Here is a 26,872-nt window from a genome sequence, read left to right as displayed (position 1 = left end):
GCAGAATCAGCAGCTGATCTCCAACAACTCCTAGACATCTGCTCCCGAGTAGCACGAAACGACCAGTTCAGATTCAACACTGAAAACACTCAGTGGATGGGCATAAACACGAACGACACCAGTGAAGAATTCACCCTCCAAGAGAGCCCCATGAAAAAAACATCGGAATACAAATACCTCGGCGTCACCCTCAGCGACCGACCAAAATTCCTGGACCAACGTCAAAACGATCTAGTAAAATAATCAAATCGCCTCAAAGGCCGTGTCTGGCACCTGGCCAGACATTCATAAAACCCATATACACTGTTGGACGTATGCTGTGGAAGGCAGTCGCAGTATCAGCGACAATGTACGCAGACAATGTGCTGGCCTACTCCAGAGAAATGACACAATGCCTGGAGCGACACCAAAATGAGCTAGGTCGCTGGCTGCTTGGGGGGCAGCATAGCAACTTCAACCGCGGCAGTGAGCGGGGAAATGAGCTGGTCCTCATACGAGGCAAGGGAGGCGAAGTCCAGACTACAATACGCTGGTCGACTCGAATTCATGACAAACACAAACTACAGTCGCAGAATGTACCTACATCTAAGGTACAAAAACATCAAGACAGATTGGATTCGGAAATACACGTCCCTAAACACTAAATACAACCGAAACTCAAAACACGACACCAAGTCAGAGGCCGAGTGGTGCAAGGCGGTCTTTAAAGAAATTGGAGACGCCGAAACAACGGTATGGCGCACGGAAGCAGGAAGAAAGCAAAGCCTGGCATTATACTGCCAACATAAACTTGGACCATCCCCACCCCATATTACCAAGGTGACAGAGGCAGCGCCCTTCTGTTTCAGGCCCGCACGGGCGCTCTGCTCACAAATCAACGCCGTCACGAGCTGTTCGGCGTGGACCCGAAGTGTCGACTGTGCGGTGCACCAGAGAAGACCCTCCAACGCATACTACAACAATGTCCAGCTCTTCCTGCAGACCCACAGTCATGCACCCTGGCCGAATGCTTAGCGCTAACAGGCGAGACCAAAGTGGCCGGAACTGCACACGCCGAGGCCACGAAGGCACGGCTTCAGCTTTGGGAATGGCAGCAGCCATGCCGAAATACCAGCAGGGAAACCTGAAACGGGTGCCGTCCTGCCAGAGCAGCTCTGAACCACGTGGGAACAACACGACAACAGCGGATACAGCGCAGTGCCAAGGTTTTGTGCCACCACGGACAAAGCAGGGGAAAATGACCCTGCAATCACGCCGGCAGCAGCCACAACGGCTGGGGCTGGCTGATATTTGCGACCATTCCTTCCTCCATGTTTGCGACTTACAGTGAAAGACGCTGTTACTTGACTTGGCTCTTGGATTCGTGAGGCTTCATGAGGCTGCTCGATCGACGGTGCCTTTATGGTGCAATAGCACCACGAAGAACTCATATTTCAGTGCACTGTGATGCAATGTTGTGATGTATTACTCTTTTCCTTTAACTATCCATTTCACCTGTGGCATTGACAAACGCCTGCTTTGAGTCAAAAGGGATCAAGACCTCACACTTACTTACACCCAGCAATCGAGTTGAGAGGCCCTCGCTCACGGGGCTCCCACGCTCCGCATATAACAGGTACCCTGGGGGCATTGAGGAGGGTAGTAGTAGTAGTAAGACTTTATTGAGGCGCAATACTTAGGCGCCTAATACATCGATGGCCTGCTGGACGAGCAAGTGCTGTTCTTCTTCACCCTCAGCACCAAGCCAGTCCACCCAGGTCCAGATAGTATGGGAGGAGGTGGGAAAGAATCCCGATTGCGATGCAACCAGACATGAAAATAGGCAGTGTGAAAGGTTGGCATAAGGGGAAGGGCAGTTGGGGCATGATGGATCACGACGAAATTTATAGAGATATAGCTGTGCAGGGGTAATGAGTGTGTTCAACTGTATTTGCTGAAGGATATGAGCCTCCCGAACGAAAAGATTAGGATGAGGGTTGGGGTAGAGCTTGCGGTTTAAGCGAGCAGCATTGTAATATTCACTGATGGTGGCGCCCTCCCAAGGATCTTGGCCAGGGATGAAGGGTGCCCGGTTACGAGTTTCACGAGCAAGCTGGTTCCCCAGCTCATTGCCGTCAATCCCCGAGTGTCCAGGGAGTGTCCGAGTGCTCAGGAGGTGTGAGCCATAGAATTATGCGTCAAGAAGGTAACCTAGGGAGGGAGGGAAAGGGTAGGGGACAACAATGCTGGCTGAGGAGAGCTTGCAGAAGGTATTAGAAGACCCCCGCTAGATAGGATTGTAGCGATTAAGGAAAGTCAAGGGAATGCTACTGAGAGGTCACGGCAAATGCAGATAGAAGATAGAGGGGTAGGTTTAGAGTGCTGGAGCACCGACTGTTGTACAGACACACCTGGACGACAGAAGCACAAGGTTATGTCATTGGCATACGCAAGAACGCATATTGAAGCATGTTCTCTAGGGCTCAAAAAGGACGGAGCCCTGGTGCACACTGCAGTTGAAACTAAAGTAACCAAAAGGCTTCCCATGCACACATACACTGAAGGTTTGTTAAAATAGTGAATTGAGGGAAGAAACCAATGTGGGAGACCAAGATACTGAAGTACGCCAAGAATTGCACAGCAAAGGACGTTATCTTGTGATGCGCGCATGACCACAGTACAAACAAGACTCTAGGGAGAATGGTTAAATATATCAGCAGCCAAACAGTCCAGTTTGAGAACGGAACCGATTTCAGATTTTGGATAACAACCATTCGATTCCAACCATATGCCGCCACCTCTACACCACCAACCTCTGCGACTACCTTAGTGAAACTGGACTTCACTCCTCCTTTTAACTTTTTATCTCCTGCATTCCATTCCCCCTTCCTCAATTTATGCCTTGTAGCAAACTTTTCGAATAAAAAAAAAAATGTGCTATGACAAGCAAGCTGCAAAAATGTGTTCATTCATAAAGCTTGCAGATAGTAGCGTAAGGGGAATAGGGCAGAAACTGTCCACCTAATTTGAGTATTGAAACAATAGAATGTTTCCATTCTCCCAGAATAATTCCAGAATGCCATACCTTATTGAATCCATCAAGCAGAGACTGTAAAGCAGACCCTTCCAGACTAAAAAACAAGCAGTTCGGTGTGCCGTCATGCCCGGGAATACGTGTTTTGAGGCAATCTATGGAGACGAACAATTCTGCCATTGTAAAGTCTGTAGTAACCTCATCAGGGGGCTCAGAAATTTAACATGAGAGGAGTAGCAATGCACCCAGGTAGCACCGAAATATTAAGAGCAATGTTATGTTTGTTTCAAACATTATTTTGATGTTGTTAATGCCCTTTTTTCTAATGTTTTAGTAATAAAGATTGGTGTAATGTTTCCATAAATATTTAAACAACATGAATATGTATGCAACATAAATATAATATTCGTGAAAATGTAGAGCAGCCTTGCACGAGCATGTAAGGCCCACCGCTTGTTATGGTACACAGCCTGCACGCTTTCCAGAGACCACATTACAGCACAATTCCATAATATAGCACCATTCCCACACTCACCTCTGAACAAAAAGCATAGAGTAAACCTTTTATGTCCATCGTCGATGCGTGTTCCATGAGTGATAGTGGCAAATGGATAAGCAAAACTTTCTAACAAAATATTAGGGCTGTCCTTGGCATTCTATGGTGGGCATCATCTCAAAGCTCTAGTTGCAAAAAAAATGTTATTGAAAAAGCATGGTTACTGGAAGAAAAGGGGCAAAAGTGCTTGGACTCACCGTTTGAAATATATACGCTATGTTGTTTTATTGTTATGAATCAAATATTTGGGAGACAATATTAAAGCATTTGTTTCTAACATTAAAATAAATGTTTTAATGCAACATAAAACATTATTTAACATTATCATAACATTAAAAAGTCAACATTAGTCAAATGTTTCCTTTTGATATTCTACTATTATTTTTATGCCACAGTGTTAGAATGTTAGGAAACATTAAGACAACTTAATGATTTTATATTATTCTGATATTCGGTGCTACCTGGGAGTCATGATATGAGAAAACCTGTTGTACAAATAAAGCTTCATCCACATTCAGAGCCAGGCAAATTCTTTCGGTGTAGTCAGCTGCTTGATAAGTCCATTCCATGGCTTAAAACACCTGCCAAAGATGCCGACTGCCCTGTGTAGAGTATAGGTGGGCGCACCATGCAGTCCAGTGTTGCCTCCTAAGTTGCTTTGAGTAGCTGAAGAGTCAGGGGTTACGAGAAGCATAATGATCCACCTGGCGACGAAGAGTCCGGATATTTAGAAGGTGCATGTCCGGGTTCAGATCATCTTTACTTACGGTAGTAGAGAGCATGTGAGCCAAAAAAATAACAGTGTAGAGACAGCGACAACAGATTATCTGCGTGTACAGCATTTCAAGGTGCCAAGCATATGCTGCGGCATATTTTACAGAAACGTGAAGCTTTAATGGAGATTAGGATAGCTGCGGTCAGTGCACCAAGTATCTGGATTGTCTGCTCGCTCCGATCTTCGCGGCAATAGCCGTGCGTGCTTAGATGGGCCAAGTACCCGCGCGCACATTACCATTTCCCTTAGCTAAGAGCCCTCACATCCGGCTTCAAAAATGAGATACAATGGTCTCTCCTAAATTCTTTCCTTCCTTTATGTTGCTCAGCAATAGCTGCGATGTCACAAGCAAGTATCAAGAATACATGACGCCCATTGGAACTGCAATAGCTTTGTCCAGCCCCTGTCATTCCGGCTTCTGGAGCAGCTTAGCTTAAGTTTGTGTGAACTATAAAGCTACAAAGCAGAGAATATATTGTAGCTTTTGTATGCGTAACATGATCTCATACTAGCTTATGGCGCCGAAGCCTTCGTTCGGCCACTTCAAACCAAAACTGCGAAATGAAAAATTTTGATATTTTTTCTTGTGATGTTTATTACCTCGGGGCATAAAGGATATGGTATGATGGATAAAGGGTATGGTCAAATAAATGTAAAAAGGTTAGCTGATGCAATGAAATCCAGGAGTGAAGGTGATGTGGTCTTTATTTAATGCTTGCGAATTTCATACAGTGAATCACATATACTAATGCCATACGCACAGTTCCGAACAAAATTAGTTGGAAAAATTTTGTCTAGACCGCAAGATTAATGCCCCCCCCCCCCCCCCCCCTCTTTAATCAGCTTGCACAAAAGTTCACATTCTGCATGCACTTATTTGCTGCAAGGAAGCCAATCACAGTCCAGATTCAGTAATGTACCTCTATCTCCAAGCCAAATGATTGGAGACTGCAACTCCATAAATGCTTGGAGACTGCAACTCCATGGAGACTGCATCTCCATACGTGCAACTCCATGGAGACTGCATCTCCATACGTGCAACTCCCAGTGGTACAAATAACAAGCCTCTTACAACTGCTTTTGCAGCAAAAGTGCCACTTGTAGCAGAAATTTTAGCTTTTGCAAAAGGAAAAACTGTGTTTTGTAGCAGAAAAACGTTTCGAAGCAAAATTTTGCCTCTGGAGCACATATCAAAAGAGTGCTGTAGCAAAATTATGGTGCAAGGAGCTAGCAATTCAGATTCTGTGATTGAAGAAAAAAAAATAGTCAGCCCTATATCCAAGTTTTCTCTGTACAGCACTTAAAGCCTTCAAGATGAAAAATTAAATGTACGAAAAAAAATTGCTGCAAGAATCATATATCATATTATGTCAACAGATATTTTTCTATTTTTAATTATTCTAAAGGATATAAAGTGGCGCATCGTTGGTGCAACGAAATGAGAGTGCTCATGAACGAGGAACAGCAACTCGAGCCTAAATATAAGCAGCACTATCCGTATGGTGCATGTCAGGCTAGTATAAGTGCCGTTTAGAAGCGCCCCAATTCCTGACCATGAGTTCTGAGCAGCATTAACGCCCTTGACTTTCAGAACGTACGGTACAACTCAAATCAAACAGCAGATTCTGTTCCCAAACTCGTCGAGTTAATATACTGCCCAAACTATTCAAAATTTCGAAAACTGAGCTCTTTTCCTTCAGTCTTGCTGCGTGCAGAGGCAGCGTGCAAAGTTTGACACAGGACTGCCGGGGGTGATTGCGCGGTTGGAGAGTGGCATGGGCTGGCCTGATGTAGTACATGCATAAAGTGGTACATGGATGGTGAAGCGGTGCCTCCAGAGATGGGTTAGATGCTTTTACGGGAGTTGCTGCCACACAAAAAGCACTCTGGAACTGTCACATCACCCTATTCGCGCTGCAGTGTGCTTATCTTGCTGCATTGAAGCCCTGACCCCTGTTCTGTTTTAATCTTGATGTTGAGCGGTCCAGTGTCTTGACCGCGTGCTTTGCTGCAGCTTATCCAGAATAAACCGGTATTTTTAAACAGAGTGGATTTGTCATTCCTCGGATGAGACCATGTCTAGAGACCCACCCTCTCGAAAACAGGGCATTCAGCCTACAGTAGTACTAACCATCGATCAAACACATGCTCAGTACAAAGATTCAGACAAAAAGAAAGACCCGTTCATACATAATAAACAGCAATGTTTATTTACAAACTGCTTTTAACTTTGGCACATAAAAACTTTAAAAAGTATGTTATGTAGTTGCAAAGCTGATGCTGGCCCTAGGCTTTCGATGGTGTTTGCACCTTTTAACAGCGAGGCCTGAAAACACAGCTTCTTGTGAGAAGTGTCACTGGGGATCTTTTCACAAGCACTTGTTCTGCTGAACAGCAGCATGCTACAACACTAATATTTCAGCAAGATGAAAGGCATTGAGATCATGAGGCTTAGGTGTCTTTCATGTAACTAATACTGTACAATATAAAGTTTCTAATGAATAAAATTGTTCGAATTATCACAATTTCTTAAGGTACTGCTAGTTCATTTGAAGATATAAATAACTATTTTTCTGAACACAAGGTACAGCAGGCAAAAATGTACATTCTGCTTTAGTTGGGAAGTAGCATTTGTTACACCTTAACAAATATTCAAGACACAATCCTGTACAATCAAGCGTTAAGCCTTCAGGTAACAACCATCTGTATTTCCTTTTCAGATTGTTGAGTGGTGTAGTCAATACTGGGGCACACATCTCTCATGTAATCCTACTAAAAACATGGTATAATACTCAAAAGGCCAGTATTTACTAGACATCAGTGCACAACCTTGATCTTTGTTAATGTTTAAGCCACATGCCGGCTGCTGGCTGAGACGAAACTTCAGTTCAGTTTGTACAGTGAAAGTAACACTGCAAAAGCGCGAACAGGCTTAAGTAGATGGCATTTTACCATGTCAACCCTGACAAATATCACAGACTGAACGGCAGGCTGGAAGAAAATGTTCAGAAAGAAAGGCTACGTCCGTTTTTGAAACCTTGACATGTAAAAGGCACAGTCAGGACAGTACACTGTGGGAGGAGACACAAACTTCTTGTGACACAGGTTGCAAGGAACTTGGGAGCTGTCGTGAGGCTTGAGAACAGCATCCACGTGGCAAGAGCTATCACACGAGTCAGAAGAGTGAACAGAACTCATGTCCTCAAGCTGCGAAGGCTCGTGGCATTCTCTGGAGTCCTGCTTTGCTGCATGCTGCCGGTAAACCCGTTCAAGAAGTGGGTTGGGCACATAATCATCCTCTTCTTCCTCGGCACACGCTACTAGGACCACCTCATCAGAGAAAGTAACACATTTTTTCAGGGAAGTCTTGCGCTTCTTGCCATGCTCCACATCTGGCTGAGGTAGCTGCTGAGGCCCATCTGGTGGTACTTTGGCAGGGAACTGGAAGCTGTCAGGAGATGTTGTGCGCTGCTGTTCCTTGATCATTTCAAGTCGTTGCAGAGCAGTCTCATAATCGGGAGGTCTAGTTGGTCGCTTTGAAGAAGAATCGCTGTTGGTGGACGCCATGGCATGCAGCACTGTTTCAGTCACTGCTGACGATGCTGATGATACTCGAGCAGCAGAAAACGACCTCGCCTCCACAGGATCTGGTGATCTGGTATACTGAAAAACCTTCCCATACTGTTGTACCAGTGGAGACTTGAAATGGCTTGACCGCTGGTCATACGCGGCTGAGCCATGCACTTGGCTAGAGGCAGGTGACGGGCTCTGGATTGATGGCTCTTGAACAAATGGCCGGTTGTATGAAGTGTGATGGTGTGCAGAGATCATGGTGCATGGGGTGGGCGATGATGTAGCAGTCTGGTATGCAGGTAGGTAGCTGCTGCCTGAGCATACTGCTGCAACATTATACACTTGGCAGCTCTGTACTACAGAGGCCGCTGGTTTGCTTGCAGCATTGCCTGCTCTGTGGCTTGGAAGAGAAGCTGGCTGTGGAAAGTGTGCTGGACCAAAAGACCTATTTGGAGGGACACTGTCTGAGCTCGACAGCAGGCTTGTCGGGGTGCTCATTCTCTCAGTGCGCATTAACACGGATGGCGTGCTTGCTGTCTGTGATTCACAATCAGGATCTCTAGCTGCTATTGAGTTTCCTGCTTGAAATGGCGTGTTTTTGCTCACAGCTAAAGGAAGCTCTTTAGCATTGGCTAGTAGTGGATCTTCATGTGCATTTGACACTTCTGGATCCAGCATACCTGGGCGGAGAATTTTTTCGAACTTCAGTGCAAGATCTCTCACAGACTTTGGTTTTATATCGTCGTGCTCTTCTGCACTTTCATAACCTTGCTCCTCAGAACTCTGCACAGGTCCATTATGAGCTTTTACGCCATGACCTTGGCTGTCAGCTGGATATGCCTAAGATGAAATGAAAAAAAAAAAAGTGGTGTGAAAGTTGAAGACAAAAATAGCTGTACAGCAACACACTGTCACTATATGAACACACACACATACACATTTTAACAAGAAGCTCAGTGCTTTGCTTATTATTTTCATTACATGCTTTATGTGTCATTAAATCATGCAGGCAATTACTCCTCGCTATTTTGTACAGACCATCCAGTTCAAAGCGGGCCTCATTTTCTCAGATCAAGGCTATCATTATGGTGAACTCTCGTGTGCTGCTACGTGATACTGTTTTAAAATTTGCACGCTTGCTTCCAAGCCCAAGCAGTAGAGAAGTAGCAGTAGTAGTTGGGAGTTCATGGCGGAGTGGCAAATTTGCTCACGGTGCACTAAACGAGGTATATTGGCAACAATATAGTTATTTACTAAAGTTGTAATTAAAGTAGCCAAAGAAAGCCAACATGTTTTACACGTTTTAAGAATTTGCAAGTGAATTGTGGTGCATTCTTGGTGCTTCCAAGCTGAAAAAAAGAAGAGGTACTATGTCTACCAGGAGGAAAGCATTTAACTTGGGACATTTCTCATGACACCTAGTACCTTTTTAATATCACTGGAACACTTAAAGCAATGTTATTAAAAAGCAGGCGAATCAACGTAAACTAATTTAAGTGGCCGCTACAGACATATCTTCACTTCTATAAGCTGCCTCATTTTTTTTCTTTCTTAAGATTAGTTTAGTGCCTGTTAACTATTAGAGAAGAGATGAAAGCAAGCAGGCAAGACCTGTGAGTAGACAAAGCAGGGGAGGGGGGGGAATTGTAAATTCGACACTTGTTAATTCAGACAATTCAAACGACAGAAGCGTAAATCTGGCAATTGCCCGTAAGCATCTATAGTTTTGGATGCTCATAAAAATTCGAATGTGGACAGCTCACTTATGTTAATTCAGGCAGGAAATTGCAACCTGCGCAGCCAGCAATAACTGGAACAGACTTCCCTGAACCTGAATTTTGGAACACTGATGCCGGCGCACTTTGTGCATGCTATGGTGGTCGCGATGATGATCGGAAGTTTCGCATTTTTGACATAAAGTGATAGAAAGGTCTGTGCCACAGTTTCGGTTTTGCTCTCTCTGACCTCACATCATCCTGCAGTTGCGATCTGGCACATGCATCAGCCAGTCACGCTATTTTGTAAGCTGCTTAGCTCATCACTGCTATTATTTTTATTTTAGAATGGCGTCACGCTGTTCTAATGCCTATGCATATATTCCTCGCATGAATCTGCATACTACCTCCAGTATGCTGAAGCTGTGCATTGCTCACGCACGGTTTCATCGCACTGTGCACTTTACCACAATGCTTCACCTCGTGGGCACAGTTTCATTGCACTGTGCACTTTACCACAATGCTTCACCTCGTGGGCTCTGCGGTGAAGCATCCTCAAACAAAACAGGGATGTTTTGTGCTACTGTTTCGTAGTGCGAAAAGGATAGCGGAGCGGTCTTTATGATTTTGCAGCATTCCTTCCATGTTCCAGACAGCGTGTGCAAAATAAAGCATTTGAAAGAGCCGAGAAAAACAGTCGTTCTTCATCTTGAATGCCTGTCATGCAAGTATTCATCAGATAAAATCACTATGAAGGAAACGGTTTTCGGCATTTTTTCAGGCCCATTCGACAATTCAAACTTTCGTCTAATATTGAAACATTTTTTCTGGTACCTTGAAGGCCGAATGAATGTGAGTTTACTGTACTACCATTATTGGGGGGCCGGCAATCACTTTTCTTAGAACAATGAAAAAGACTTCAAAGATTTTCTACATGTTGAAGCAATCTGCTAAGGCATATACTGACTGCTACAAGGGTGTAGTTCACAAGATTCATTTAAAATGTGAAAAAGCATTGGAGATCCAGGTTGCCCTAATAGCCAAAATCTAAACGACAGCATGCCAGGTGTCTTCAAACACCATGACAGCAAGGCATTGCCCTCAATGTACACACACTTTTGAGTTGACAACATTGTGGTACTCGAAAAATCATGTTTGAAAAAAAAAAGGGGAAACTGATAGCTTTCTTCATGTTGTTGAGAAACATGTGTAAGCTGCGCATCAGTTACAAGGTGTGAAATATTGTTTATAAATACAGCTGCAGTCCTCGCACACACCCCAGCTGGAAAAATGAAATGATATATGTCACTGATGCCTCTTCTCTCAAGACCATGTTTCGCTCCTAGTCTTGTTTGCCACTTGCTCCTTTTTCCGTTCAATCTTCGACCATCATCCTGCCTTCTGTCTGGCAACTGCTTTATGAAAACTTGATAGTTGCATAACATGCATATGTGTCACTTTTACTTGCACGTCATTGTCACTATAAAGATTACATAGCATTCTGCTTACAACATGTCCTTTACATGTTTACATAAACAGCATGCAGGTACAGCTATCTGTGTGCTGTACAATTTTGATGCTTTTGTACTCACATGTTTATTCGTAACTTGGGAGGCTGCAAGTATAGTCTGCTTTCGAAGTAGTTCGTCTTTTCCTAAGGAAAATAAGAAGACAAGAGATAAGCCATTCCATTACATTGTACATTATGAGTTAAGACACTTTAGTGTTTTGTAACACATGAGAATGGCATCAAAGACATCATAACAAAACATGTACAGTAAACGATCATTTTTCAGACTCTGATAATTCAGACTTGCACAATATTTCGGACTTCATTCAGGAACTGTCACGTACACCCGTGGATAAAAGTGGTAAACTCTACGCGAACCACTTTGCATTTTTTCCGTATAAAAACATGTGCCACACAAAATTGCTTAGACAAGATGGCAAGTATATCAAGGAGGGTACATTATGCATATCTCAGAAATAACTGCTTCTCTGTCGGAAAAATCTGGTGGGCAGTTTTCTCGCAGCACGTGGAGTATACCACTTTTGTCCACGGGTGTACATACCCCATAGGATGGTGGTGGTGAACAATTTTATTATTAATGCCCCCAGTCTGAGGCAGTAAAATAAGAGAGTATTAGTCGGATAAGGTGGTATCGGTGCTGCCTAGCTTACCCCATAGGAGTGTGTACATTTTTGCAACTGATCTTTTAGACTCTGGAGTCCTCGATAGGCGCCAACAATACTGTGAAGTGCGTCACAACTAGCTGGTTCTTTACAGCCGTGAATGGCACAATCTTGGATCTTAAAGGAGTCATTTGGATGGACCAGCTTGGCTATCTGCTCATTGTTGCTATCTAAAACAAAGGCAACAACTGTATGCTTTCGTTGTCAATGAGGTGGCCTACAAAGAGCACGAAAATCGGATTGAAAATAGAATAGGAGCATCGCCCAGTGGATTCTCTCGCTCTGCTCACTTTCTTCTCCTCAGTTCCATCCAGCAATCTTAGCGGCCGTCTTTATCCACGAAAACTGAGTATTACTGCCTCACGCAGTGCATGCATTCCTTTGCGGCATTACCTGCAGCAGTGTCATACTGTTGAAGAGAAGTGGTGCAGACATGACGAAAGCATGACTCTGGTGGAGTTATAGCATAACGTAATTTGCTTTCACAGGGCGCTACTGTGCATGTGCAGATCACCTTGAGGGAGTCGCTTCTTTCCTGGCAGCACACACACATGCTGCATCAGGAACAATCAGCGTGTGTGCACTGGCAGTCTGCCATATTGGACCTCACTAGCATGGGCTGACAGGTGACAGTGGAAGCAGATCACTGTAGCAGATCACGCTATGCTACAACTTTCTATATTGACACATAAATGACATATCAGGAGCAGCAAAGTTTGCAATTTATTTAGCCGACGGTTCATATGTTTTTTTTTTGTTTGTTTGTTTTTTGTTTTGTTTTTTTTTTTGTTTTTTGTTTTTTTCATGTTCACAGATTTTTCTAGCTACTCGATAATTCAAACCATTTTCCAGGTCCCGTCGAGTCCAATATATCAGCCAATGACTATGCTATATTACGCAAGCAGATCTTACCACACAAAAGCCTGAAGATCAAATAAAACTAAAAGCTAGCCAAGGATTGATCATACTCAGTTCAACATATAAGTAACAGAGTGGTTACTATTTACAGTCAGTAACAAGTATAAGTCCATCAATCAAGTGATTAGTTCCCACTTAAAAGTGGCTTTCTTTCTTTAAAAGAAGTATGGCTAAAGAAAAAAACATTTATTTATTTATTTATTTATTTATTTATTTATTTATTATTTAGTAGCGCTCTATAGGTAATCCACAAGTAACATGTAGCAAAAATGCATACTCTCCTGCTGTCAGGCAGGGAAAAATTTACATGCCTTCATGTGTGTTGCTTACAAACTTTCAACACACTTGCTAACTAGGTTAACGACTTGAGTAATTCTGTACTGCTGGAGCACTGGTTTATTTATTTTGGCAAAAGAGAAAATTGGTGCATGGAGCTCATGATGGGTATTACAGGAGTATGCACCCGCCTCAGGGTGCTACTTACTACATAACCATAAAAGACTATTTTGGTCTTCACAGCAGTGATGTCACACTGTGTTCCCATTTAACACAGTTTTGCAATTCCTTAACCTTCCTTATCCTTCTTCATACCACTTTTTTTTTTTTTAAACTTACAATGCTGACTGCATCAATTTGCAGGCAACTGGCATTACTGCACAGTGTGTGCTTGACAAAAAAAAAAAAATGAACTACAGCAGCTGAGCTCAGTGCTATTGAGGTTCCAAAAGTATATATCTTGCATAAATGCCTTTTCCATGATCAGCATGAGGAAGCAAATATGTTTTAAAAAGTGCTACAGTGGGCTCTCACTAATGCAAACTCATTTAACTTGATCTTCCAGGTTATCCGAACTCATGCCTTGGTCCCATTAGCATTAAGAGTACTAAAAAAGGTTCTCCAAGTTCGAATTACCAAGACTTGACTGTATTGCAAACTCTCCTCACCTGAAGGTATCCCGTCCTTGCCAAATGCAGCCCTGGCTCCATCCATTTGGTCCCCTTTCTTGAGCATTGCCATTTGTTTGGATTGAAGTTCACACAGCCAGTTATTTCCAGTTGGTGCAACGCTTGAGTGCTGCTCAGGCCTGGGCTGTGTGGATGCTTCATTGCCCAGGTTTTGAACAGGGTTGGCAGTCTTGGGGAGAGACTTCAGGATCTGTGTTCTCTTGGTGTGAAGCTCTTTTAGGAAACCGTTTGGTTCCAACACTGTACTTGGGTTCGCGCTGAAGTTGCTGTTGGAAAGAGTTGGAACTGAGCTTGGCATCTGGGTATCACTGAAACTTGGATGACCATTGGCCCCGAACAGCTCACAGGGCTGCTGCCGTGGTTGCGGCAGCTCAGATGGCTGCTGCAGTGGCTGTGGCAGCTCATATGGCTGCTGCCGTGGCTGTGGCAGCTCAGATGGCTGCTGCCGTGGCTGTGGCAGCTCAAATGGCAGCAGCCGTGGCTGTGGCAGCTCAGATGGCTGCTGGCGTGGCTGTGGCAGCTCAGATGGCAGCAGCCGTGGCTGTGGCAGCTCAGGTGGCTGCTGCTGTGGCTGTGGCAGCTCAGAAGGCTGCTGCTGTGGCTGTGGCAGCTCAGACGGCTGCTGCCATGACACCTCTGATGGATGCTGCCTTGGCTGTGGTCGCTCAGATAGCTGCTGCCGTGGTTTAGGCATATCAAGCTGTAGCCAGCGAGCTGCCAGTTGCATTGACTTTCTTTTTTGAGCACAAGAAATGCTTCGTTGATGCAGAGTTGTGGAAGAAATGACTCCTTCAACTTGAGGAGGATCAACCTTGGTCAGAAGGGGGCGCTGCGCCTGGCCTCTGCTCACAAAGGCTCGGTGGGGCTGATGGAAACCGCAGCGCTTGATGGTGGCAGAATGATCTTCGTGGGCCTCTTCTTCGTTAGAAGACTCATGCTTCCCGACTCTCTCATTTTTAGCATCGAATATGACAGTATCGTCAAGTGCCCTAGACTCAGTCTGTGGTAAGTCTTTGCCTTCCCGCAGGTCAGGCAAACTCCTGTTTTTACGGCGCATAAAACCACCCATCAACTTCCTCCTGATCTTGTGCGGCTTCTTCACTGAAACACTGGCTGCTTCATCAGCGTCATGGTTTTTCATGCCTGCTGGGTTTGACAGTGTCCGGTGTAAGGAGGGCTTCTTTGACTGCTCCCATTCACTAGAATAGTCACTGAACTCAGCATCTCTCATCTTGGCGCCATTGGCCTTGCCAAGGCTGCTCATGCCATTTCTCACAATCGTCTTTGGGCTGAGTGTGTACTCTCCGTCAGACATCATTTTGATGGCCATGTCATCCTGACTGCTGCTCTGCCATTGGTCTTTGTAACCCTCAACATCTTTCAGGCGGAGAGACGACTGGGCAAACAGTGCCCCATTCTTCTTCTTGGAGCCCTTCTTGGGAAGAGTAGCATAGATTTCTATGTTTTTCACAGGTTCCGACAGGTCTATGACTGTGCATTCACTGTCTCTGCTGCCTTGACGGGTGTGGCGACTGTGCGTACTGTCTCTGCTAACCTGGCGACTGTGGTGACCATCACAGCCACTGGATTCTTTCCCCCGATGCCGTTCTTCTGCTTCCTTCAAACGCTTGTACAAATTTGAAGTGCGTATCACACACATGCTGTGCCTTATCTTTGCATCAATCACAGATTGTATATTGCCATATGGTGCATCCAAGGCAGCCCTTGCTTTAGCTGTGGAAAAAAAAGAATGATAGTGTTCATTCACTTGAACAATCAACCTAAAAATAAGAACATACGTAAAAAAAATTCATTAGTGGCAATAAAAGTGTTAGTATTGCTACAAATACAAAGATGAAACAGGCACTGGCACAAGGTGCAGTGCTCATGCTAAGCCCGTTGGCCATTAAAGCATACCTCATCATCATACCATCACATCATCCTGTTTCTCTCATCTCGCTGTGTCACAAGGCTTGCCACCACATAACAATATTATTATAATTATTATCTGATACAAAGCACGTGCGTTGCCAACAAAAATGTTTAAAAAGATGAAATAGGCAAACTAAACAACACAGCTCACACAGTACGACATATTCCTTTTACCAGTAACATATTATTTGATAAAATTCTGCATTTACCTGCGCCTGATTCACTGAAGGCAATGGCCACTTTGATGTGCCCTGCTTGCTCCATTTCATGCGATATCTGCAGGCATGCTTCAGCTTGACTGCACAGCTTCTCACAGTCCAGTGATTCTTCTGCAGAAAAAAAAAAAGCCCGGTGAAGTTGATGGCAAAGAAACATCCTGGATATTGACAGCTCCAAATTGTACAGATAAAGTGAACATGAACGATTCATCAAGGCTTGATGCTCACCTTTCTTCCCAACAGGGAACACATCATCAAACACTGAGTCTGAGGCTGAGTCGCTTCCTTGCAGCTGTGCAAGACGAATGTCCCACTCAAGCCGGTTAGAGATCTGCACAGCTTCTGGTATCTGCTGCAGGCGAGGATCCGCCTTGGCTGGAGATCCTGGCATTCCTGCTGACGGGTAGCTGTCCGTGCTTGACAGGGAATAGGAATCATAGCCTTTGTCCACAAGCATCCCAATGTTGGAATATTCGTGCTTAGAAAAGTTGTTCACAGCACGACCGGGACTCCCACAGGCTCTGCACAGGGAGTAAGTAAAGAATCAGACAGGCTGTCCACTACACGTACTAAGAAAGGTTCTCCAAAACAACTACTTATTGAAGAACATATCTGTATGCATTTTGTATAGAAAAACAGCTCAAAAGGATGAAGGACAAAGGAACAGGAAGCATACAGACGAGCGCTGTGCTTCCTGTTCTTCTGCTCTTCATTCTTTAGCACTCTTTTTCCATACAAAATGAATTACAACCAACTCGCTCAACTGAGCATCCTACTGCAGTATATTTGCATGCCACAGAGCTCTCATGCAGAGCATGTCGCAAGAATGGAAGAAATTGGAAACTAGTCAATGACTTTGAATAAATGTTGTGCCCTCAGCAAAACAGACAAAATAATGATACAATAATATATGCATCATCATCATCAGCCTGACTATACCCACTGCAGGGTGAAGGCCTCTCCCATATATCTCCAATTAACCCGGTTCTGAGCTAGCTCCACCCACTCGACCCCTGTGAACTTCTTAACCTCACCCGCCCACCTAACTTTCTGCCGCCCCCTGCTACGCTTTCCTTCCCTTGGAATCCAGTTTGTTGCCCTAAGCGATCATCGGTTATCCTTTCTTTGTGCTACATGTCCTGCCTATGCCTATTTCTTCTTCTTGATTTCCACTCGAATGTCAGTAACTTGAGTTATTTCTCTGAACCACTCTGCATGCTTCCTATCTCTTAATGTTACCCCTATCATTTTTTGTTCCATAGCCCTCTGCGTTGTCCTCAACTTAAGTAGAACCCTGTTGGTTAGCCTCAATTTCAGCCCCATCGGTGAGTACAGATAAGAAGAACCCTCTTGGTTAGCCTCCACGTTTCAGCCCCATAGATGAGCACAGGTAAGATGTAACTGTTGTATACTTTCATCTTGAGCGATACCGGTAAGCTGCTAGTCATAATCTGCAAGTGCTTGCCAAATGCGCTCTATCCCAATCTTATTCTTCTTGTTATTTCATTTTCATGGTCCGGATCTGCGGTTACTACCTGTCCTAAGTAGACATATTCGCCTGCATCTGCATGCAGTTGGTGTGGAAAGATGAACTGGCTATACATTAAGTCAATTGCTACAATAACTGTAATGCTTTAGCAAAAAACACTTTAGCGACCATGCCTCTTAGAAACTAATGCAGCCAAGCAAGACAAACTTGAGGCTGCAAGCACCTTACTATTCAATTTACTTGCATGGCCTCAATCATAACTCACCTCCTCACACCTGAAGTGCAGTAGTAAGAACCATCCAGAGAGGCGCTGCTTGCCGAGCTAGCACTGTTTCTATCTCCGCTCCAGTTGCCAGAGTCCCTCCTTCGGCATGCTCCTCCGTCAATCAAGTCGGATACCTTCTCTCGCATGTGCAACGAATTCTCAAACGATTCCAGGCTGCTGCTGCTGTTGCGGCTGCCAGGCACTACTGTCGCATTGGACCCATTGAGGACACGCTGCCTCTGCAGGTGCTGAAGGCTAAGTACGCTCTCCACTGCTTGTCTGCTGATGTAGGTGCTGCTACTGTGGTCTCCATCCAAACAGCTATCCCTGCCTGCTGTCGGTTTGGTCAATCGGCGTATGCTGTTAAGGTGAGCTTCCAGGTCTGAGCCACTGCCAGCTGGATCAGTGGGTCGTTCTGACATAATGGAAGTGTCCGAGTAGGTCCGCGCCCTTGGCTGTTTTGCACAATGACCAAAGGCCATGTCCAATACAGGTTCCGGCACAGCTGAGCGGCCTCCCATGCTGATGGCTTTCTTGCTGCTTATGTAGGTGCCGCAACCCCATGGCGACTCGTCGCTGGTGCTGTTCACTGCTAGACCTAGCTCGTCATTCTTCTTTCCACTTTGCTGTCCATATCTGTGCTTCTCGTTTGACCGCTTACACTCCATTGGTTTCTCTGCAGTGGCAAAGAAAGGTGACAGAATTCTTTGTGAATGTACGTAAAGCAATGACTGAGCCATCTAGTGATCACACTGGGTGAAACTTTTGATTTAAAATTAAAAAAAGCTCTCGGACTCGCATTGCCAGCTACATTTTTGATGTGGGACACAACAATAGCTACAGAACTACAACTCCCAACTCCAGCTACAGAGAAAATATTATCACATACAAAGCAAGAGAGCTGTATGTCAGGAACAACTATCTATAACCAGCATAGTTCTCCTTGCCCCCTGCCTTCATTTATGATTGTTTGTGCTTGAGTGCTTGCCACAAGCATATGTTGAAGCACAAAGCCAATGGTGCTATTAAAGCACCAATCATGCAGCAATTCTGTGCTCAAAAATAAATATGCAAGTGTAAGGAATCCTCTTTTTTGCACCCTTAAGCACTTTAAGCCTTGTACTCAGAACCATGATCTAGCACTTGACCTTTTGCACATCTGCTGTGAACGGGCTCTGAAACCCCTCTTATTATAATCATAAGCAACGCCTGGCCACAGAAAGGTGCTAAGCAAGCTATGTCACTCGAGAAATTGCTTCCTGGATATCTACTGAGCATACAGAAATTAAAGGCATACTAATTAGCAGTCATAGCTTTCTTTAATGTAAAATTTCACCTTCTTAATCTTATAGTTTTCACTCAACCTGCCACATCAAGAATGGTGCACTGACTACAACAGCTAAGTTTGGTCATTACTGCCCATTGCAACCATGTTTCATTGTCTTAAGAGGCGGTGTGGGTGATTACTGGCTCTGACACCATACACCAGGGGCATAACAATGGGATACTAGCAACAGCGAAATAATAACGAGTTGTGAGAAACAAAGGACGGTTTACTTTCTGCTCCATTCCAGAAAGCTATGTGCTATTCTGAATAGGACAATGTTGCTGGGCTGAGATTCTGACATGCCTAATTACCCACTCAATATGCTAAACTACAATACCCAATGCTCATATGGTAGTTCAAGGAATCTTAAACCTGAATTAAGTTAGCAGTCTTACTGATATGTTTTTAACCAGCAGGTCTGTCGAGAAGTAGGTCATGCAGGCCAGTTGTTAATATTGTCAGACTTCTATGCGAACCTTAATTTAATGAATTCTGACAAAAAGCTTGCAATGAAGAATCTGGCGCACTTGAGATTTTTCTCCGCAATTAAGTTTTGCTTGACCACCACATGCTCGCTGCTGTTTCGTTTTCACTTGAAACTTTTTTGTAAAAGGACACGTGTGAGAGGTAAATTGGTCATAACCAGTTTCCTTTGGTTCTGCTCGTTACAAGGGCTTTAGACACAAGTATGCAATACAGAATGATCTGGAAGGTGCTCACCCACCGCACTGCATTCTTGTACCTTAGTAAAGTCCTTTTAAAAAGCACAGCCAAAGAAAAGTGGTTGCGACCAATTTACCTCTTACACATGTCCTTTTACAAACAGATTCAAGTGCAAAACAAAACCGTGGCAAGTGATGGTCAGGCAAAACAAGATTGCTCTACCATCTGACATGCTACTATGAAATCTGCATCAAGTCCTGCCTCTTATCACTATAGTTCGATACAACTTGATTCCACCTTGATCACCACACTGAATCACTCCCTGACAAAAACTAGTCTAGCTGTTGGAGATTTTCTTTTTACCTAAACACAAAGCTGACCACCAGACAAAAATAAACTCAACAAGCTGGATGACTCTGCTTTGTCTAACGAAGTAAACTTCGCTTACTACAGTGACTGGTCAACAGCGTAATATAGGATACCAGCCTGACTATGACCACTGCAAGGCAAGGGCCTCTCCCATCTGTCTGCAATTAATCTGATCCTGCGCCAGTTGTGGCCATCTCATCCCAAAAGCTTTCTAATTACATTCACTCCTTATAACCTTCTGGCAATCTCTGTCAGCCTTGCCTTCCTTTGGGATGCAGTCCATTACGTCAACAATCATCAGTTACCTTGGCTTCATTACATGCCTTGCCTGCCCATGCCCATTTCTCCTTCTTGATTTCGACTCACTGACCCACATTTGTTTCTTAACCCACTCAGCTCTTTTTCCACCTATTAACATCATACCTATCATTTTCTTTTCCATACCTTCCTGTGTTGTTCTCAATTTAGGCCGAACCCTTTCTGTTGACCTCCACATTTTTCTACAAAGGTGAGTACAGGTCAGACACTCGTATCAGGTGCTTTGATCTTGAAGGATATCTGTAAACTGCCTCATGATCTGAAAGCACTTGCCAAATGCACTCCAACCGCAATTCTTATCCATTTAGTTATTTCATTCTCGTGGCCCAGATCTGCAGTCACTACATACTACTATAAGAAGTTTTGTACCTTTACCACTTCCAGTACCTTGCTGCTACCTATAATAAAACTGCTGTTCCATTCCAAGCCTGTGGAATATTTTCTGCATATTAACCTTAAGACCCATCTTCATCTGTCTAGGTCACTGATCATGCTTTGCAATTTTCCCCTAAGTTATATTTAGCAAAGCAATACCATCAGCGATTTGCAGATTACGTAAGATATTCTCCATTAACTTCTCTCCCCAAATGTTCCCAATACAAGTCTCCGAGTACTCCCTGTAAACATGTAGCGAATAGCAGTGGAGAGATTATGTCTCCCTGCCCGACTCCCTCCTTGATTGGGATTTTATTTCTTTATGGGACAACCGTGGCTACACAGCCACTATACTATATCTTTTGCAATCAACAAAATAGTGCTAAAAGCCCCAGTGTCGGCACAAGTGTTGCAATTCTGAGCGAAAAATCACGAGCATCCCTCTGGCAGGTGACATGGGCAGGGCACAAGACCACAAAAAATGGGCGAGTGGGCAGGAGCTGCTAACTCTGGGAGCTCCTTTGAAATGGGAATCAGACCCTTCAGAGCCCTCAGTTCCCAAGCCAGGCACACTACTTCTAGGCCATGCAGGCACGTCTGTACGGCTGGGTTATGAAAGCGAGGTTTTGTATCTATGCCGATTGGTCTTTCACATAATGTGGTAGCTTACGAATGTATGATAGTGAGTATACACCTGACACCAGATAACAGAGACACAACAAATGTAAGGGATCATCACAAGCGAGTAGCAAAGTGCAAGGATGTGAACACAGATCTGCAAGGGGAGCTGCTGACAGGAGCCATTGAGGCTGTCGCACCGCACCCTTAAATGTGGAAGGAGCTTAAGTGTCTTCTTCTTCTTCTTTTCTTTTTTTTTCTTTTTCTTTTTTTTTGCACATGACTCTTCTACGTCTCAGCTTTATAATACCTGCATGTCAGCTCTATAATACCTGCATGACTGCTGAAGCAGGAGTGGAAGCAGGTTCTAGCTTTTTGTAGCAGGCATGGGAGCAGCAAAAGTCTTATTTTAGAGCAGCTTTGGCACAGCGAAATTCCAATTTTGGAGCATGTTTAGAGCAAGTTATGGGCTATTTCGGAGCATTTTGGAGCAGGCTGATGGCGTTAAATGCTACTAAGTGCATTTTTCTGTTCACAGTTGCAGTAAGTGCCTCCAGTAGAACAGAAAAAATGTTCAAATTTACCTAAAGTTCTAGGTACTGAATGGAATAAAAAAAAAAATGCCGAAAACAGTCTGCGTTACAGTAATTTTATCTGATGAACACCTACATGACAGCTGTCTGCATTTGAGATGAAACCCTAATAAAACGTTTTTCCCGGTTTCGTAAAGCGCTTTAATTGCTTTGCGCACACTGTCAGGAAGGTTGAAGGATTGCTCCAAAATCGTAAAAGCCTCCCTACCCTTTCTCAGGGCTACTCAGTGGTATTAACTGATGGCTCTGCCCTAAGCAGCCCCCTCGCGTTTTGAGGATGCTTCACCGCAGGGCATGGTGAGGCGGCAAACTGGGCAGAGCGGTGAAACCGCGTGACTATATAGCTGGAAGCAGAACGTGGACACATGCATGAGACATATGCGTATGCGTTAGGACGGCGTGATGCCATCCAAAAACAAGAAAGTTTGTGCCGCCCCAAGTAGCATTCGATGCGCATGCCCAATCGCAGCCACGGGATGGCGTGAAGTAGGAGAGAATCCAAAACTATCCGATTAAGATTTTTCGGAAAGGCCGAACTTCCAATTGTCATCATACCTGCCACAGTGCGCACAATCTGTGTGGGAACAACTGTCCCATGCAATTCAGGTTTGGGGAGGCTGTTTCAGTGATCGCTGGCAGAGTGTGACGTGCCTCAACGTGTTGCAGGCCACCAATGCGCTTGCTGCACGCGGCCTATCGTTGACATCTACCTAGCCTTTCGTGAAAATTGCGGCGATAACAGCTTTATGACAAACACCACAAGTGAACCAAACTGCCGCGGATGTGGATGCGGCTGCATGCTTTTGCAGCGAGCGCCCAGTGTTGCACAATCGACGATAATACTCAGGTAAATTTGGCATTGTATACTTGCGATGGTCTATTACCGGGTAAATTGCTGTTTAAGCGCAGCTTGGCGCAACAGGTCAGATTGGCACAGAATGGCGCAATTGGCGCAGCACTTCCACCCCTGTGAAGTAGTTTAAAGTGAGTCAAATGTTTTCTCATAATTTAAAATGGCTATATGTAAAAGTTGCTTCTATGCAACATAAATCTTTATCATGTGAAAAGCAATGTGAGCATGGTATATTGTTGAGTAGCTTTTATGAAAGCTTGCCTTGTCCTTTCTTTGATTTAAGCCTCAGGTTGTTCTGGCTCTATTAGCAATCACTTTAGTAAATACCAAGCAGGAAACTTTTTGCCCATTTCTATGAGTTAAAATAATGTTAGCAGTCTTGCAAGAATCCAGTACACTTAAGGTTATCAGACATGGCATATACAGGATGGCCAGATTTTCTAATGATCAGATTTTCTAGAACAATCTCTCCATCACCCTTAACAAATCTACTGTTACCTTATCTTGACTGGCTGCTTTACCGCTTTGCAATGCTTCTAAGACTTTCTTTACTTCCTCTTTTGTTACTATGACAGAATTTCTGATTACTCTGCACTAGTGTAACTCTCATTACTGCCCTGATGACCTTGGCTACTGTATAGACCTATAAAGTACTCCTCGGCTGCATCAACTATCTCATCCATATTGGTAATAACATTGCATTCCTTGTCGCTCAATGCATACATCTGATTTTTGCCTATGCCTAGTTTTCTTTTCACCACATAAGGCTATCCATTCTATAGCAAAATCAGCAATGATATTTGTGAAACTCTCATTCACAGCTCATTCTGTGAAGCAGCTCGGCCGCAACTGAAGTTCTGGAATGAAGATCCCACACAACTGATCATCGAGCAACCTTAGAGACCTATTTCTCAATAAAGTTTATTCCCTCTCTCTCTCCCTGTTCTGCAGTTAGATACTGAATTCCTCTACTTTCCTTCTCACTGCTAACTCGTCAGTGGGCTTGCTTCTCACTAGCCCATTGTTATCAACTGCAGTTTTAAGTTGCATCCTACTATTATTGAACATGCTAACATTGTGTTAACCTCTCCCTCATGAGCCATTAAAGCATTGCCCCCATAAATGCTGCAAACTAAATGGAAGCCCAGCATTGGCAAACCACAATGTACATAAAATATGAAGGTTTCTTGTGCTTATAAACATTGCACCCACAGCATTTGACAGTGTATTTATTAAGCACTTCTTAATTCTTGCTAAGTAAGTCACAGGAGCAGCCTGACTACCAAAGCCTGCCCCATAACTTTATGACAGCAATTGTACATGCGCTTATCACTTCACACTGGCGGCAACCTCTCTGGTGTGGTGTATTAAAATGGAGCTTCAAATTTGACTGCACCCACCCATTAGTAGTCGGAACTTATGCTCATGACACACTAAACCACAACAAGGCCTCTTGTCCACAGAAATACTGCTGCAAGTGCTGGTGGGATTTTGTTCATAAATGTTCAATGATAAGATAACTACCCACCAAGATTTTTCTGGCAACCTGCAAGGTCAATAGAATTCTGAGGCCAGGAACCTTCCCTTGAAGTAATTTTAGATTTACTAAAGCCTATTGGCTGCAAATATGACTTCTTCTCATTAAGGTGCAACAGAAGTCTGAACACCTGCTTAACCCTTTTGGGCACTCTGTACACAGCAGTTTACATTGTGAATTCAGAGCTTTTTCTGAGACTTTGCTAGAGCCAGCAATGATATCTGTATTTGAGATGAATTCCGCACTCTTATAATCTGAACTATATCATAATATCCAGAGTCATTGCCCATCCCCGAGTCATTGCCCACCCCCTCAACTTTAGGCAGGATATCAATTTTGTGAAAACCAGTCATCGCCAACCCCAAAATGTGTTAGCCACTGGCTTTGCAATTTGCGAAAGATACCCTCCCGACTGCTATGATGGCAAAAAAAGAAAAAAGAGGCAGAAAGCAATAGGTTTATTCAAGCATGTTGCACTTCCTATCGAAAGGGCTCTATTTAAGCTGCAGTTTTACAATCCATATTCTCACAGCTCTCCAAACCTGTAGAGAATGAAACCCTCAGCAGCGCTTTTCATTCGGGAAGCAAAATTTCCATTGATGGTTTTGAAGAGGAGGACGAGCGTGTTACCAAGCAAAGGTTTTTCTTGGACGCCAAACAGAAACTTCTTCCAGTTCTTAAAAGCCATTCAGAGATTTGCTTGAATAAAAAAAAATGCATGTTTTCTCTTTCCTAATTTTTTTCTTTGGTACCAGAGGTATCACCCATCTTATTAGTTCAATGAATATCAGGTGGCAGCAGGGTGGGAGATGACTCCGGATATTACAGTAGGGTGCTTTTCATGTTTGCCATCAACAAAGTAAGCAGTATACCTTAATAGTAACAAAGTAAGTAGTACATATACCTATATAGGGTATGCAATACCCCTATATAGGGGCGGTGTACAATAAATAAAAGCAATAAGCTTAGCAGCACGTCCTTTGAAAGAGTCACGTAAAACAAAATGACTAATTTCATAATTTGAGGGGTTTCTAGCATCATGCCCATCTTTTAATGAAAGCCTTCATGTGCATCTTCACTCCTTCAAGAACTCCTTGATCATTCAAGTAGCCATTTGACAAATTCTTGTGTTCCAATGTTACAATCTGCAACTATTACAACAAATTTTATAGGTGCCTGCAAAATAACAGTGTTTTGCATTCCAAACCTGGCTAAAAGGCCTTCTTGAGATCTGCACCAAATATTTTAATCTGAAGAGAAACAGTGAGTAGCGCCCTAGACAGTCGATGCTAGTTCCCGTTCCTTTCTGTCATAGGGGGGGTCTTTGAGACACTGTTCAAGTAAATCCAATATGCACTAATGATCCGAACTTCATGCTCACTTTTGTGTTCCGACATGTACGGTATCACAGAAGTAGGGGCACTGGCAGTAGACACTGGAGTTCCATTTGGGTTTGCATAAAGCAGAAGCAGGGGCTGGAAGTGCCCTCTGTGGCACTTGTCTACCACCTGCTGCCAATGGGGGCCAATCTGAAAGAAATAGCAAATTCAGCAGGTGAAACATGGTTTGATGAAAGGCCTGTTTGCTTCACTGCCCACAGTTCAATCAGCACTCCCGGGAAGCTCATGATCTGTGTGTCCCAAATGCCCACAATAAAAAAAAAAGCATTGAAAGAGAGTCATAAACCGCAAGTCTACAAAAAGGCAGCTAGTATAGTATAGTAAAGTATGGTTTCTGTCTCGAACTGGGGCAGAACTGTCAGTTGAGATAGTTAGGAAGCCTCACTTGGCATTGTACAAGTGAGCTAGTAAACATTCTTTGATCCAATTGCCTCCATATATGTTGCCCATTACGTGACGCCCAGTCAACTGCACAAAAACAAGTAGTCTGAGATAGACCCATTATGAACTACTCACACCTGTATGTGTTCTGGAGCAGTAAACGTAATTTTCTTTTTTCTTTTAAATAATGCTCATTAGCAATAACCAGCGTTATAATATCCATTCTTAGTCAAACCTTTTTCTAATCTGAATGCCAGACATCAATTAACTGCAGGTGCAACGAGATCTGAAAAGAGTACAACAGGTCGAAAAACCATTTGCATCCCCAACAACTATTCCAAGATCCATTAAACTGCACGGGCGTCATTTCTCACTACATAACAAACTCATCTCATTGCAGTAAATCTCACTACTAAAGCACAAAGATAATGCCTAGGACATACTTATCTTTATTCAATAACACAAAAACAAGACTGGCATTGAGCCATGCAAAGCCACAGTGAAGTCTAATAGCAAATACTAATAGGCAATCCGGAGCACTCTCCGAATTTGCGAAAGAGCAAGGTGCCTAAAGAGTCTAGGGACCGTGCCACCGCAGGCCAATCAGACCCAAATCCAGATCGCCTATTAAAACAACTCTGATTTTGTAGAGCAAGGAAACTTGCTCCATATTGCAGACTGGAATTTGCCATAAGTTATCAAGCTTAGACAACTTTCAAACCTGTAAGCTGACATCAATTAAGACCTGAATGAAAAATGCCAAGGTCAAAATGTTTAGACAACAGATAATGAGCTGCGCTAAATCTTAACAATGTAATAATTAACA

General features: G+C 43.8%; 1 protein-coding gene across 1 annotated transcript in view; it reads right to left on the bottom strand.

Annotated features, from left to right (window-relative positions):
• Positions 1-5,993: 5,993 nt before the first annotated feature.
• Positions 5,994-26,872, bottom strand: part of ec (ubiquitin specific peptidase echinus) — a 72,538-nt gene continuing 51,659 nt past the window's right edge. Inside the window, exons 11-17 of the mRNA XM_084589617.1 lie at positions 25,647-25,794; positions 17,613-18,288; positions 16,087-16,379; positions 15,850-15,969; positions 13,688-15,442; positions 11,225-11,286; positions 5,994-8,757 (exon numbers count right to left, since the gene is read on the bottom strand). Coding sequence (XP_084445743.1) covers positions 7,363-8,757; positions 11,225-11,286; positions 13,688-15,442; positions 15,850-15,969; positions 16,087-16,379; positions 17,613-18,288; positions 25,647-25,794 — 4,449 coding nt within the window. The 3' untranslated portion in view covers positions 5,994-7,362. The remainder of the gene's footprint in view (positions 8,758-11,224; positions 11,287-13,687; positions 15,443-15,849; positions 15,970-16,086; positions 16,380-17,612; positions 18,289-25,646; positions 25,795-26,872) is intronic.

Source organism: Amblyomma maculatum, chromosome 1 (assembly GCF_055883805.1).
Source record: "Amblyomma maculatum isolate TAMU_Amacu chromosome 1, ASM5588380v1, whole genome shotgun sequence".
In the NCBI taxonomy this organism is placed as follows: domain Eukaryota; kingdom Metazoa; phylum Arthropoda; class Arachnida; order Ixodida; family Ixodidae; genus Amblyomma; species Amblyomma maculatum.
This window is presented reverse-complemented; position numbering and strand designations above follow the sequence as displayed.